This window comes from Centruroides vittatus, unplaced genomic scaffold, assembly GCF_030686945.1.
Source record: "Centruroides vittatus isolate TY-2023 unplaced genomic scaffold, ASM3068694v2 contig_367, whole genome shotgun sequence".
In the NCBI taxonomy this organism is placed as follows: domain Eukaryota; kingdom Metazoa; phylum Arthropoda; class Arachnida; order Scorpiones; family Buthidae; genus Centruroides; species Centruroides vittatus.
In genome coordinates this window covers 1-17375 of record NW_027122190.1, presented here as the reverse complement: position 1 = coordinate 17375, position 17375 = coordinate 1, and the positions used below count along the sequence as shown (strand labels likewise).

The window sequence follows — 17375 nt, the reverse complement described above, 5'->3', positions numbered from 1 at the left end:
CTTAACTAGAAATTATAAAATCCATTACGACTTATCTAAGTTACTTCGTAAACAGTATTGATTACAATTTTAATAGGTACTGTAAATGAGTAGCGGATGCATAAACTATTAGAGGGTATGCAGGAAGGAAAGATCATGCTTCACAAACTTTTAAGGCTTCGGGCGTTTGAACTTTAAAGGAATAAATTTCCCCCGAAAAAAAAAATCCGTTGTACCCAATACACTTTTTCTCTATCTCCGTTCTTGAATATGATACACAAAATTCTTATCGATTTTTTTGATTGTACATTTGTGTAATTTTAGAACGTTTTAATTGAAATATTTACCATAATATTTGTGAGTTCACCGGGAGGTGGACGGAGTCGCACTTCCTTTTTCCTTGGCTAACAGGTCGGTGAAACCTGCCCACGGTCAAGATGGCGGTTTGGGTTTGTTACGCGTTACGCGTTACGCGAGAGGAGGAAGAGGATGGGTCCGACGATAGAGCGGCGGCGATACTCGAATAAATGACATCGATGGAATAAACAACAACAATTTATTAATAACTAAAATCTTCAGCTACAAGTATGGATGATATACAGTCGCCTAAGTTTAGGGTACCCGGAGAGAGAGTTCACACGAATTGGGGAAATCATACCTCTTTGTCCGAGTAGATAGGTCCTTGCAAAAAGTTTAGAGAGTATACTCGGCTCGGGCTTCCTTCGTTGACGGTGTCTGTTTTCCTCGGGATGGAGACAAACTGCGCTACGAGACTTGTTAGGAGCGGACAGGCACTCGTTAATCGGCCTGGGTTCGATCGGACGGACACTGTGTAACCGGCCCCCTTTTTCTCTCTGTTCGCCCTTTTATCTTCTCGGTCACGTTACATTCCATTGTTATAAAATAACAAAGCACTATAAAATTTAAAAGCATGATCGTAAAATATCTATACCAACGACATTTTAGAATAAATTAACTTTCTTAAATCGATAGACATAAGAATGAACATCTTATCATTAAAGAAGGCTTCATTAACACGCAAGACAAGCAAAAGGCTGATAGGAAATGTACAACGGAGACATGCATAAAGAATTATTAGTAAGAGTTTTTGGTCCTTATTCTTATAGAATTTTACGAACGGCTCAACTTTTTGGTATTTCCATTATAGATGCTTTTTCAAAACCTATTTATAAGACATATCAATTTATAATATATATGCTATTAACATCGTTTCTATATCAAATGATACTAGTAATAACGGATGAATCAGAAAACCAAGTCAATTACTGTGTTGTTCTACTTCCTAAAAATATATCGAAAGTTTTACATTTAGTCGTTTCTCGTATGGTTCTTAGTCTACTTTTTTTATTATATAATATTAATTCTACACGTTTCAAAAGAAATATTACGAAAGTTTTAAGTATTTTCAAATTGTTTGCACGTACGTTGCCTAACTTAAAAACGAACGACCGTAAATACCACAAGAATGCCACTTACTACTGTTTATTAAGTTACATTTGTTTTATTTTAATTCTATTAAATGCTTATATATATTTAAGATACAAAATTAAAGAAACATGGGACACGTTCGATACATTTTGTTGTTGTTATTTTGGTGTCCTTGTAGGATACGGTTTAGGAATTATAGTGATACTTGCGTATTTCGGATTTACAATAATTCATTCTCTCATGCAGATTGAACTATCCGTTATAAATGAAATAAGTGAAAAGCAAATAAATGTCATTAAGGATATTCATGTAATCCACGTAAATTCGATAATGATACATAATTTAATTAATACTGTCGACGGAATGTTCAGTACCATTTTTATGGAAATTCCATTGGCTATTTTAACTGAAGGTATCATCATTTTATACATAATTCTTTTTACGGATTTACCAACTTATCTTATATTTGTTGGCTGTATCGTTTTTCTTTCATTATTTTTTGGATTAATTTTGTATATTTCAAGATTTGTACCATTATCGGTGGAAGTAAGTATTAATATTCAAACGATTCGTAATAAATTTATAAATTTGAATATTTCATTAATACATTTTTTAATGTGATTAGTTATCGAAGATGTGGAATTTGCTTTTATCTCTGTATTTCCGAACTAACAACATTGATTCCGAATTAAAGGTAAAGTTGTTATTTTGTTATAGACAATAATTATTCAAATTTAAATTACATTAATTAAAATTAATAATTTTATATAGATATTGAACATGTTTCAATCACAGAAAAATACGAATGACGGATTGAGTTGTGACCAGTTTTTTATTTTAAATAAGATCTTCATTATAAAAGTAAGTTCGATTAATTATAAGCACAGAGTGTACAGTAATTCATTGCGTTTCGAAATACACTAATCATACGTGAAGTACATTGACAAATCTAGCCGCTGCATTATTACTGTTATTAAGTAGTGTACTACAATGTTATGTACAAAGAGACGTACAGTATTTTTATTATTACGTTATTAATTATACGTATAATATATTAATTAACATGCATTCTGAAATTCATTTTTTATTCATGATAAAAACATTTTAGAGTGTCCAGTAAATGACAAACTGTTTATCTGATCTTTAGCGTTTTTAGTTTTATGTAAAAGTTGAATTATATACATTAGAAATTTATCAATTGCAGTATTAGTGGTTCTTAAATAACGTTATTACATTATTAACATTGACTTGTATAAAAATTTGATATAAAAACATTTAATTTACGGAATAGTTTGACTTTTATTAAAATATTGTAAGATCATAAGTTTTACTGACAATAATTACATTCTTACTAGCTTCTCTCGTTATATTTGCCCAGCGTTGCTCGGGCAAAAGTAACGATAGCGAAGATTGAGATTATTACATTATAGTCAATCTTACCTGTTTTCACAGAATGCAAAAATTTGACCCTTCCCCCTCTTTCCTGAATAATTAGAAAATTTTTAGATGGGTCTAAAAATTCGATGTTCGATTTCCCGCAAAACGGGAAAAACTGCATTTGCGTTTTGCACGTCGCTTTCTCTTAATAATTTCATTGTTACATAACACTTCCATTGTTGATGGAAGTGTTAAGCCTTAATTTCCCTCCCCCGTGGGGAGGAATTTCGAAAAATTCCTTCTTAGTGTCCGTTCTCGTGAAATACCCTAACTTTGTACCAAATTTCAACTTTCAACTCCTAACCATTTGGGCTTTGCACTGATTATATTATTATTATGTTGGGTTAAGTGAGAGATACTCGGTTAACACCGGTGGTTGTGTACTATGCCGGACCAAAGTCAAGGCATAGTAACCAAAACAGAAATTAAAGAAGTGTATCAGTGTGTGTGTCTGTATTCAGGAATTTTCTCACAATATGACATGTATTCAATATAGTGGCCTTCTGTAGTGTGATGTATGTGTTTCTATTCAATTCTAATGTGCCCAGGCTTTTGTGTAGTGTGTGTGGTATGACACCTGTAGAGGAGAGAACAACAGGTACAATAAGCACCCTATCCATCCTCCACAGATGCCTTATTTCCTGGGCGAGTTCTGTGTACTTGCTAATTTTTTCAGTGCATGCGTTTTGTATATTGTGAGTGTTTGGAATGGATATGTCTATAATGTATGTGATTTTATTGTGTTTGTCAATGAGTGTGATGTCTGGTCTGTTGTGGTAAATTGTTTTATCTGTGATTATGGCTCTGTCGTAGTACATTTTGTGCGTGTTGTTTTCCAATACTGTCTGTGGAATGTATTTGTAGTATGGTTCGTGGATGTCTACTAATTTGTGTTTCTTTGCAAGCTCTTGGTGTATTATATTTGCTACTTGGTTATGTCTGTGTAAATAATCTGTCTGTGCCAAGAGCTTGCAACCAGAGGTGATGTGTTGTATAGTTTCTGACATGATGTGACATTTTCTGCATGTGTCATTTGTGAGTGTTGTATCTTTGAGTATGTGTTTTCTGTAGTTTTTAGTATGTATGACCTGATCCTGTATGGCAATCATGAATCCTTCTGTCTCCCCAAAGAGGCATCCCCGAGCTAACCAGCTGTTTGACGCAGTTTTGTCAACAAAATCCTGGGCCAGATCGTAAGGATGCCTGCCATGGAGTGCCTTTCGAGCCCACGATTGCTTAATGGTGTCTATGCTTTTTATATGTTGCGTTGTGTCCATATGATGTGAGTGTAAGTTTAATGGTGTGTTATTTGAGTCTGCTAGAGTTACTGCTTTATGTAATTGTGATGTTTCTTGTTTTTTGTAGAAAAACTCTCGCAGTGACTGTATTTGTTTGTAGTGAAGGTTAACTATGTCAATCAGGCCACGTCCGCCATCTTTACGTGGAAGGGTTAATCTTTCTGTGGCAGATTTAGGATGATGTTGTTTATGCTTAGTAAGTGTAGTTCTTGTTTTCCTTTGGAGTTGCTCGAGATCTGTGTGAGTCCAATGTATAACTCCAAAAGAATATGTGAGTACTGGGATGACATATGTGTTTATTGCTTTAACTGTGTGTTTTGCATTTAACTGTGTTCTGAGAATAGCATTTAACCTACTTTGGTATTCTTTAATCAATCTTTGCTTTATTTGTGCATGTTCTGTTAGTTTGGCCTGTTGGAATCCTAAATACTTGTAGAGCTCACCCTCTTCCATGGATTCAATAATGTCTCCATTTCCAAGTGCAAAATCTTCTTTCTTCAGGATTCCTTTTTCTATGTGAAGTGTTTTGCATTTATCTAGGCCAAATTTCATTTGTATGTCCTTGGTGTATGAATGTGTGATTTGTAGGAGTTGATGAAGTTGTTTTTGTGTGGATGCATAAAGTTTTATGTCATCCATGTACATGAGATGTGACAGTGTAAACTGTGTTGTTTTTTTGTGTCTGATATTGTAACCATATTGCGTGTTGTTTAACAGTTGGATAATGGATTCAAGGCTAGGCAGAACCAGAGAGGACTCAAGGAATCTCCTTGAAAAATTCCTCGCCTAATAAAAATTTGGTTTGTTTGTATGGAAGTGTTACTAACCCTCAGATGTAGTGTTGTTCTCCAGTGCTGCATAGTGTTTTGAAAGAATGCAATGAGTGATGGATGTATTTTGTACATGTGTAGGATATGTAGCAGCCAACTGTGTGGAACACTGTCGAATGCTTTTCTGTAGTCTATATATGCCATGTGTATGTTTCTGTGTTGTCTGTGTGCTTGCCGTAGAATGACTGAATCTATGAGTAACTGTTCTTTGCATCCCCTGTGGTTTCTACGACAACCTTTTTGTTGTTCTGTTAGAATGTCGTGTTCTTCAACGTGTTTGTATATTTTGTTTGCAATACAGGATGTCAATAATTTGTACAGTGTTGGAAGACATGTAATTGGTCTGTATTGTGTGGGGTCTGTGGTATTGTTGTTTTTAGGTTTCATGTAGGTGATGCCCTGAGTAAGAAAATTTGGCATGTCTTGTGGATTGATGATGATGTGTGTTAGGTGTTTAGCTAGTTCCTGGTGCAGTGATGTGAACTTTTTGTACCAGAAATTGTGAATGTTGTCTACACCAGGTGTCTTCCAGTTGTGTGTTCTGTTAACAGTGTATTGGAAATCATGTATGTTTATTTCAGCACAGGGCATAGTTGGTATGTTGTGCAAGTTTCTGTTCTCCTCCTCGATCCAGCCTGCATCAGCATTGTGCGTGACAGCACTGGACCAAAGAGAAGACCAATATGTTGTGAGTTCTTCTTCTGTTGGTGTGCCACTGTGCTGTGTATCAGTGTTTGCTTTGTTATTAATTTGTCAGTAAAAGAGTTTTTCATTGTTTGTAAATAATTTATTTTGTTGTTTTCGTAGTGTACATGTTTTGTATCGTTTGAGTCTACGTGCTTTGGCAGCAAGTTTTTGTTTTAGTGTATCAATGTATTCTGTAATGTGTGTGTTGTGACATTCATGTTTTGTGTGTGTTGTGACGTTCATGTTTTGTGTGTGTTTTTATTTTCTTGAAAATGTTTTTGAGCTGTTTCCTTAATTTGGGTGTTATGTTGTTTTTAGTGTATTGTGTCAGCCTGCCTAATTGCTGTCTAATGTCATTTATTTGTGTTTCTATTCTTCTCTGCCAGGCAGGCTTGTGATAGAATTGTGTTTTCTGTGTATTTGTCTGTGATTGTCTATGTTGTGTCGCTACTGTGACTGCCCCAGCATAAACTAATGTATGAATGTCTGAGAGTGTAGAAATTGAATGAATGTAGTGTGGTAGTAAGTGAGTGTTTACATAATTTAGTGTTTTTCCTACTTCCTTCGACGTGTTGATTTTTGGTATTTGTGGTATTTGTGTGGGATCTGTGCCTGTATATTTAGTGAGTGTTTCTTGAAATATAAGTGAGAGCGTATTAACTAAATCCATGTCTATGTTATATGTGATGGATGAGGAAGTGTCTGTAGTATCATTAGTGGTAATTGTTGTATGTGTGTTATTATCAATGCTTGTTGCTGGATTATCCTGACAGGTTACATGATCTTCATTAATGTTAGATGTTTCTGTCTGTTGATGTATTTGATCAGCAACCTGTTGTTTGATAAGTTCAAGTGTTGTTTATTATTATTATTATTATTATTATTATCAACTTGTCTCGACTATATATATAGATGAGCATTAATATTGAAGGTGTTAACATCATGGTAATCAAATTGAAGGATTGTCTCGATTTCTTTCTATTTCTTTCTATTATTGTTGTTAAATATTTTATTTACAGAGTTTGAATTTTTCAATATTTAATTAATTAACTAATGTCATCTATTATTTAATGAAATTCTGTCAACATATCGCATTATTTGAAGTATGAGCATTTGCAGAGAGGGTAGAAAGGGTCACATCTCTTTTGGATCTAGCCTTCTAACCGAGGGTGAGGAATTTGGAAGTTGAAATCTTATATTTATTTTTTTAAAAGTGTCGGAAGTTTTTATTTTTAACCTGATTTTCACAACTATGTATTAGAGCCCAACAATAAAATAATTTTAAACGATAATTATGATAACAAGTGTATATTCATTTACCTCATTTTGAAAGGTTAATGCCCCTGACATGAAGGTAATTTTTATATATATTTTTTTTGTTTCGTTTACTATTTATTTTTAGTTTTTATGACGAAATTAATTTAGCTATTTAGGTTGAGACGTTTATTGTTAGCATTAAATGTCTCAAGTAAAGATTAAAGTTAAAACAAAATAAAGTCATTTAAGAAAGAAATATTTAAACATATTATATCACTAATTATATTTTTTCAATTGAAGTATATTTTGTAATATTTTGGTACTTTATTTTTCAGTTAATTAATTATGTCGTTATTCAGACATTGGTGTTAAAGCAAATTAGTTATATTTATTGAGCGCCTTTTAAATGCTGTCAAAGCAAAGAGTTGTGTGAAAGAAAAAACTGGAGCTGTCAAAACGTTTGTTACGCAAGACAAAGAAACACTGACAGGAGCAATTACTTATTGTGACATCATTCCAATGCCGGACTGCAATTCTTCGTCACAGTGCTCTCGCTTTTAGTAGTGTCTTCCCCCTGTACATCGTCCTTTTTTCAACAATAAAATAATGCCGGTTATATATCTAACGTCATTCATAAAAAAGGTTTTGAATTGCAAAAACATGATTTCCGGTCCAAACCGATAGGTCCTATACAGAAAATCTGATCCTCCTGTCGCTAAGGTTTTAAAAACAGGTTTCGATTTAATCTATCCCACTCCTCTACTACAAAAGTGCAGATTTTGTCTACATTCTGACTGAGTTACACACATCATAGAATAATTAAAAATAACCTTAGTTATCAAATAGATAATACAATTTGTCAGAATCATTTTAATTTGTTTAATTACGGAAACCGGTGTGAATATATAAACGCGGAAATTGAATAGGGTATGTTTTATAAACTCTGGAATGGACTGATGTAATCATGCGACGCACATATTTAAGATCTTCAAAGAGAAATGTAGCCTACTTAAATGGAGATATTTTTTATAAAATGGCATTCATTCAAGTCTCAGACTTGTGAAAAACATCCGGCAAAATTTTCAGATTGCCATTTTGTTATTGAGGAGAAACTTACGATCAGTTAAAAATGTGCAGCAGTTTTAATCCAGATTGCCACTGTGTACGTTTTATAAATCAATCTTTCAGTATACATATCTTTGACGTATTAACAAAACTTTATAATGAATTTAGACATGTATGGAATATGAAAATATTTTTCTTTTGAAAAAAGAGGAATGTTTTATTATTAACGAGAATTTTCTTTCTGGTTACATTTTTGAAAACATCATGTCATCCCTATGTCAGTCGCAAAATCTGTAGAGATTAAATATCTTTACAGATATTCATTGGCCATTGAAATTTAATGGCCGATTTATAATACTCAGTTTATTGGTCATTATTCCAAGTGTATCTCTAGCGAACATCTTTCTGTGATATTATTAAGCGATTGTCGCTTTGTTTGATCAAGTTCTCTGCAACCATAAATGTGAGATCTGGATTTTTATAGCCCGAAATTTTAAGTATTTCCACCTCTATTATACAACAGCTTAGTCGATAAAATTCCTTAGCTGAGAAAAATATGAGACCCTCTTCCCCTAACTATCAACTATCCATTGTTCTTACACTGTGTGCAGATCAACTTGCAACTTAAGTTTATAGTTAACATCGGAATTCGTCATTTTGTTTTGGATCCCGGGAACACCTATAACCCTAATCGCAATCAGTCATCGATCACGTTACCAATTTTCTCATCGAAAAGCTATAAAAGATGCTTTCTTCCCCTCAGGGGAGTTTCTCGTCTTCGATCGAACGAGTGTGTCCATCGCCGATCTCCGAGCCGATATTTTTCCTAGTGTCACTCTGTGGATACTCAAACCTCCAACTCATCACAACCGGAGAACCTAGTGCCAACTTTATCTGACCTCTGCCAACTTTCCGATTTTATCTGGATATTCCGTCTTCTACGGAACTTGCAAAGAGGTATGCAATCAGTATTGTAAACTCTCTCTCTCGGGCTCCCCCTACGCGAAATTGAGAGTTAGACTTGTAGCTTAGAGCAGTAGTTCTTAACCTTTTTATACTCGCGGCTCACCAAATATTTCATAATTTTTTGTGACCTCCATTTTTTAAATAATAATTTATATTTGATAATTTATCTATAATAAATTGATTTTTTTATTATTGCTTTATTTTTTATATAATAAATGTAAATCATAACTTTATTATTTCATTATCTATTTAAATAACATTCAAACTTTACAATTAAACATGAAAACTCATTAACTTTTAACAGAAAATAAAATAAGAAACATGTCGCTAAATCGATCCAATATCGATGGTAAAACTAAACTAAAACTAAAACGCCCACTTGTCGTAAGGATTTTGCATATCTTTTGCAAAAATATTTGAATTTTCAAAGCTTACTATTTTTCGTAATTATTTTTAAAATTTCAAGCATTGATAGTTTCTTAGAATTGCTTTGGAATAAAAGAAGTAAATACTGCGGTGTAAGTAGCATATTTGCGTTTATTTCTTCTGTACTAACAAAGTTGTATGTAGGAAGAAATAAAAAATAAATAAAATAAACTAAATAAGAAAACTTTATCTTTCTTATTTCACTTTTCAATACGATATTCGGTTATACATCAATTTTCTTTTTATTATACTCTAAAGGAAATTTTGCATAATTTGGCGGCTCCGGCAAACTTCATATGGATCTCCAGGGGACCGCGGCCCTTTGTTAAGAATCACTGGCTTAGAGAACTTAGAATTGTATTTAAATTTTTCGTTGATTTAAATAAATATTGTTTCATTGTTATAAATGGTATTTATTCGACTGTCGGCCACACCTTATCGTCGGCTCCACTGACCTCCTCCACTTGCGTAACGCGTAACAAAACGTAACAGCCATCTTTGACAAGTGAGTAGGTCAACGACCTGTCGCCGGAAAGGGAGATTCGACTTCCTCTTACTTCCCCAGCGGTCTCACATAAGGAAGAAAAAATTATTATGCAATGCAAAATTTTCGTCAACTAGTAATATATATGGCAAGTTTCATTTGATATCTTGTAGTGTCATTGGAGGTGATGTGTTTTCACCGTGTTTTCTAACGGTTTTTTTTTAATCAGGACGTTTCTTTAATACACTTGATTCGCAATATTTTCTATATATTTCCACATTTACGAAATAAAATTACGTCAACTACAACCATTAAAACGATCGAATAATAAATTTTATGAGTAAAAAACGATAAATTAATTTTTTTTAATTTGACAGTTTTATACGAAATCATGGGTAGTTCGAATTTTAAGGGAAGAGATAATCGCGACCTGGAATTACCGAGTTTCGAATTATCCGAAATTTACATATTCCTATACAATGTACCAAGTGCCATGCAACTGGTATAATTTATTTAGCAAACGGAATATGGCGACGTATTCAGAACGCAATTTTCATTAATTAAAATAATATAAATAAACTGCAGGAAAACAGCACCTCTTAGGTGAGAACCTCGTAGATTTCCAGATAGCTTTTATAAAAGGTAAAGCAGAATTCCTTGAAATTTAGCCCAAAATATTTTTAAAGTTGCTCAAATCTAGAGCCCTACACATATCTCAATCTGCTACTCGTATCCCAATTGTGCAATCCCGAAAACCAACATTATTTTATTAGATAAGAGTACAAAATGGTAGTCCACGTGTAAAGTGACTACCCGAAAAACTTAGTGTTTATGCAAAGCCACGTTGACCAGAATAGCGTTCTTCTTAGTCTATTATCTTGTAGAAGCATTTCGATCTAAATAAACGAGTTAATAGAAATCTTGAACATGCTTCAAATGCAGAAAAGTTCGAAAGAGAAAGTCAGTTGTAACGAGTTTTTTTTATTTATTATAAATCATATGTTTATTATAAAAAAAAGCGTAATTAAAGTGATTTTTTAATAAAAAGGCAAGTATTTGTATACAAATTAATTTCTTCTAGAAGTACAGTAATGTGAAATCTGCGAAGTTCCGTGTTTGACAGAACAAATTTGTCGGAAATTGAAACAAATCCGACGGAAGAACGCCCCGGGTGAGAAATTAGATCGTCATCACCGTTTTGATAAGAATCTGATGGGAAAATTGACACGTAAGTGCCAACTCAGCGCTGTTGTATCAACATTTGACAGTCATGTGACCCCCCTTTCTCACGACAAGGAGATAAAAGCGAGAGTCGCCGAAACTCGAGGAGAGCGATTCAACGGGAAGTTATAACGGGACATCGTGCGCATCCCATCTCCCGGACCTCCATACATTGGACTGGATCCGAGAAGAGGAGAGGACATCCGTTGGAAGAACATCCACAACAACGACCCTTCCATACAACGAAGTTTGTCGAATCGACTCTCCGCTAGTACAACTGTTTTGCATTCCTCCCGATAGGCATATTTGTACCTGTATTTAACCGCATATAGATCTGTATATCCTAGATTTAGTATAGAATAAACTTTTATTCTGGTTATGTTAAGACTTGTCCCCTGTTTACTAAAACCTGTCGACTTACCGCGTTCCCCCATTGCTTGTCGCGCTCCCCACTCATTTTGCCCTCCTATCCATCCGACAACTCCGAGATCAGGCTTTACCAGCCCGTGCAGGTTAAGTGGTAAGAAAGGGATTAACTCCTGACCCTCTACTTATCTTACAATAATAAGCATAGAGTATGGTATTTTATTTTCTATTGTTAACAATACTGACATGGTATACGGGTATGCAATAAATTATACACAAGTAGTAGTCAAATGACACATACGAATCACAAAAATTGTCAAGTAAATAATTTTACAAATAATTTATTAATACTTATCTTATGATTGGTTGAATTTTGATATAAATTAAATTTTAAGATATTGTAGAATTTATTTTAATGCTAGGATCGGTCATGGAAGCATACGGTTTTATTATTACCTACGACAGTAACAGAAATTATTCTGTTTCTCCCCGTTTGTACAAGTCACTTGATAGTTGCATTGCTGCGGTAAATAATTTTTCTTTCGATATTCCTGATAATTTTCCTATTGTTTTGCGTTATTTTAAAGTTAACGGAGAAATATGGAAAGGTAATGGAAAATTTGGTTTTGTAATTGTTGATGATGACGGTAGAATTAACGAAGTTAGTAACAACTTATATCATTCGTTTGAGGAATGTTCAGATGTTATGAGGGAAGTTTATGTTGAAAAGAATAAAAGGAATATATTAATATTTAGAGAGATAAATTGTGGATCGAAACATTATAAATTTACTAAAGTTCATAAAATCGATTGATATGTATTTTAAACATCCAAGTAACTGCATAATTGCTGGACCGTCACAATGCGGAAAGACTACATTAGTAAGAAAAATTATTCGTTGTAAAATTTATGATAAACCATTTAAGAAAATTTTATGGTGTTATTCTGTATATTTGCCGTTTTTTCGAGATGAAAAAGAAATTACATTTATGTATGGCCTACCTGAATCTGTACAAGGATGGGATTTGGTAATAATTGATGATTTGATGCACGAACTTGGTTCAAAAACTGCGTTTCTGTTTACAACAGAGTCGCACCATTATAATGTAAGTGTGATCTTGATAATGCAAAATTTGTTTCCAAAAAATAGAATTATGAGAGATATAACATTAAATACGCATTATTTGATTTTATTTAAAAATAATCGGGATGAAAGTCAAGTAAGTTGTTTGGGCAGACAAGCTTTTGCAGGAAAATGTAATTTTTTAATGGATGCATATAAAAAAGCAACAGAGAAGGATTTTGGTTATTTGTTATTGGATTTTCATCCCAAAACGGACAAGAAACTTTCGGTGCGGGATTCGTGTTTTCCGGATGAACAAGGTATTGTTTGGATATACTTACCGATAAAATGAAAAACGTAAAGAAAAATTATCATATGCTAGCATTTTTAGCCAAAACTACTCCCTCTCAACGAAAAGCGATATTGAAAGAGGCCACTCCCGATCAAGTTAAAGTTTTGTGCGAAATATGTGATAATTTGCGGAGGGGAAATATACCCGCTAATGTTCATAAATTACGAAAATATAAAAAAATAATTAGGAAATTAAGTGAAAAACAAGTCCCTTTAAATACCAAGAAAAAAATTTTGGTTAATCAATCTGGTGGATTCCTTCCTCTTCTATTGGCACCACTTTTGTCTATGGCAGGAGGATTAATTGGTAAAGTAATAGGAAAAAGAATTTAATGGCAAAGCAAATGGCACTGGTTCCTCCCGAATTGTTGGCTGCGTATAAAATTAAACCTGAAATAAGAATTGGAAATAATATCGAAGAATTACTCGAGAGTACTGATTTATCTGACGATAGTAAAGTCAAATTACTAAGTCAGTTGATTTCGAGATATCAGAGAACCGTCCATGCCCCGAAAGAGCCAGTCAGAGTATCTGTTGTGTCCGATGAAAATCAAGAACTGCTCGATGAAAAACCCTCTGCTGACGATAATGGTGAGGATGCATTTATTAAACAAATAACTATATCTGTACCGCAACTATATCAAAAATATATTCCTCACTTAATTGATAAATTGAGACAAAATCATTACGGATGGAATACAAAGGGTGAATTAACAGTTAGTGGCAGCCCCGTGGGGGGCAGTAATATGGTGGATTTAATTTCGCACTTAATGAGAAATCGAAAAACGCCGTTATCTCCAGTGGGCTTTAACGTTTTTTGGGAAGCTGTAAGAAAAATAAATGTTCCCAGAGAATGGATAGGAAATAAAGGTTTGGCAACTCTACCCGAAATCGGCGAAAAACCAAGATATCAACCGACGCCAGTCGAAAGTCCCGAAGAAATTTTTTCTACAATTTCTCCAAGAGTATTTTACCAGTGGAAAAAGTCATCGAAAAAGAGGAAGAAGAGTCCCGAATGGAGAAACTATTGAAATCAATATACTATAACCCGAAATCTTCGGCATCGTTCGGAGGAGTGAGTAAACTAGTTAAAGCTTCTAATTTATCGAGATCTACTGTCAGAAAATGGTTATCTTCTCAATCTGTTTATTCTCTACATAAACCTGTAAGAGTTAAATATTCTCGAAGAAAAACTAAAGCTTTTCATCCTAATGATTTATGGCAGGCTGATTTAATTGTGTTAAAGCAATTTTCCCGATATAATAAAGGGATAAAATATTTATTAACAGTAATTGATGTATTTAGTAAATATTGTTACGTTGTGCCAATAAAGGATAAAAAACCTAAATCTGTTTCGGAGGCATTTCAGATTATTTTTAAACGAAATATTCCAAAAAATGTACAAACTGATAAAGGAACCGAATTTTATAATAGATTAGTAAAAAATTTGTTTAAAAAATATAAAATTAATCACTATTCAACTCATTCAGATACTAAAGCTTCTGTGGTTGAGAGATTAAATAAAACTTTACGAAATAAAATATATAGATTATTTACTTATCGTAATTCTTATCAATATATTGATAAATTAAACGATATTGTAAAAGGATATAATAATAGTTTTCATAGAAGTATCGGGATGGCTCCATCTGAAGTTGGTCCATTGCATTACGGTACAATTTTTGGCAGGCTATATGATATAAAAAGGAAAAGTAAATTTAAATTTAATATTGGTGATTTAGTTAGAATTTCGAAAATACGTAAAACATTTAGTCGCGGATATCTGCCAGGGTGGACAAAGGAAATATTTGTTATTCACGATCGATTTCTATCGCATCCTCCGACTTACGTATTAAAAGATACACATAACGAGATTTTAGAAGGAAGGTTCTATACCGAAGAATTACAAAAGGTAACAAAATGATGCAATCAGACTTTTTCGTAACGTTAATAAGTAATGCAAGTATGGACTTGTTTCCTGAGAATACACAGTCTCGTTTTATGGTGAAAATGAGCCCTCCTATTAATTTACATGGAAATTGGGGAGTTGGACTTACAGAAGTTATTATTCCAAGAAATTGGTTTAATATATCTAATCACAATAATGATTACGTTGTTACATTTGAAGAAACTGTAAAAGAAAAAGATGAGCTACTGCCAGATAAATCGTATATGATTCCATTAACTGCCATTACAGATGATAAGAAGAAATTGATTAATATAATAAATGAAAATATAATTAAAATAACGGGTTCTAAATTAGCTGAATTTATTTTTGACGAAAATAATCAAACTGTAAATATAAATATAAAAGATGCGCACGAGTTGCATGTTACTGTAGATCATTCGTCAAAATTACTTTATATGCTAAATTTACCCAACAAAGATATTGTATTAAGGGGTAGTTCAATTTATAATTTTCGATTATCAACACAGGATTACTCTGGACAATTTTTTACTTTTGTGGAAAAAAATAGAAAAAAACAAGTAATTAAGAAAACTTATAGAGATGAAAAAATATTTATTCCTATAGGGTTATATTCGTCTCCTGAAAAATTTCTGGGAATTTTTAAACATGTAAAATTAGCATTACTACCAAATAATAAGGTTATTTTAAAAGTTCCATTGAATATTTCTGTAAAATTTGGAAATGAATTAAAAGATTTTCTTGGGTTCACAACTGTAAAATTTCCACCCGGTGAATATATAAGTCGCTATCCTATTGAAATGTCTGCAGGAATTTCGGAAATTTTTATTTATTCGAATATTATTGCTTCTCATCATGTCGGAGATATAACTGCACCATTATTAAGAGTTATACCGGTTATGACTGAGAAAGAAGAACAGATAAATAGAGTTTACCCGACACCTTTGTATTTTCCGTTAAAGAAAAATTATATTGATATTATAGAAATCGAACTGAGATCTGTAGGTGGAAAAGAAATTGTTTTTTTTTGGAGGAAAAACAATATTAATTTTATCTTTTAAACAGTTATAAATATAACATAGTTTTATTTGTTTGCATTAGTTTGTCTTTGAGAGCAGCAAAATGAAGCTCGATCCAAAAGTTTGTATAAATTATTACTGCAATCAAGCAGGAGGTAGCGTATTGACTCCCGATTTAATATTCAGGCACCGTTTGGGAATGGGAGGAAGAGGTTATTTTTCAGGGCCCCAAATACAGCGTGGTTATGGATTTTTTGGAGATTTATTTCGTCAATCTATACCTATCCTTAGGAAAGTTGGAAAATATCTTGGACGAAAAGTATTAAATCTTGCCACGGGTGTTGGATCAGACGTAATTGCGGGAAAATCATTTAAAGAGTCAACAAAAGCGCATTTAAAAGATATCGGCAGCGAAATCAAAGATGATATAGTTAAAAAAGTACAAAGCGGATCGGGTATAAAAAGAAAACGATTGAGAAGATTAGTTCAGTCACAGAATAAAAGACGGAAAGTACAAGATATATTTACCGAATGAGAAAATGGACCCCCATTCGTGCCCCTGCACTAAAAGTGAGTTGGATTTATTTAGTACCGTTTCGACTCAACTCGCTATCGACAGTACATCGGAAGTTATAGTTCACCCAATTGCGACAATTTCTGACAGTCGTGCACCTATTGAATTTTATGTATCCGGTTCTGGTGAAAATTATATCGACTTACATTCAATTTATCTGCATGTTCAAGTAAAAATTGCCAAAAAGGATGGAACAGATGTGGGAGCTGATGAAAAAGTTGTACCTGTTAATTATTTTTTAAATAGTTTGTTTTCACAATGTACTGTTTTTCTAAACGACAAGCAAATTATTTCAAATGTTAATTATCCATATCGGGCGATTTTAGATGCCTTATTATTTTATTCAAAGGATGCTCAAAAAACATTTTTAACAAGTGCATTATTTTATAAAGATACTGCACAATATATGGATTCGATAGAAGAAAATAATGAGGGATTGACTAAAAGATTTAATGTTGCTAAACAAAGTAAACTAATAGATTTAGTAGGACGATTACATATTGATTTGTCGCATCAACCTAAATTGTTAATTAATAACGTAGATTTAAGAATTAAATTGGAAAGATCTAAGGATAATTTTGCTTTAATGGCATCTAATGATAACTATAAAATTATTATTAAAAATGCATCTTTAAAAATTAATAAAGTAGATGTTAGTTCATCTGTTCAAATAGGCATAGAAAAAGCATTGCAAACGGGTGTCATAAAAATGCCATTTCGAAGAGCAGATATAAAAGTTTTTACTTTAAGTAGCGGAATACAGTCTACTAATATCTCAAATGCAGTAATTGGGCAATTACCTTATAGAATGACTATCGGTTTAGTTTCTAATACCGCATTTAATGGAAATGTAAAATATAATCCTTTCAATTTTAAAAATTACAATTTAAATTATATATGTCTATTAAAAGACAACCAAATGATCCCATCAAAACCGTACACGCCCGATTATACAAATAGCATATACGCAAGAAAT

General features: G+C 33.0%; 1 protein-coding gene across 1 annotated transcript; it reads left to right on the top strand.

Moving 5' to 3' along the window:
• Positions 1-16364: 16364 nt before the first annotated feature.
• On the top strand, positions 16365-17249 carry LOC136975258 (uncharacterized protein F54H12.2-like; the record flags this gene model as incomplete). Its single annotated transcript, XM_067270292.1, has 1 exon — positions 16365-17249. A coding segment is annotated over exon 1 (885 nt), but the record flags the coding sequence as incomplete, so codon positions are not given.
• Between the last annotated feature and the right edge of the window lie 126 nt (positions 17250-17375).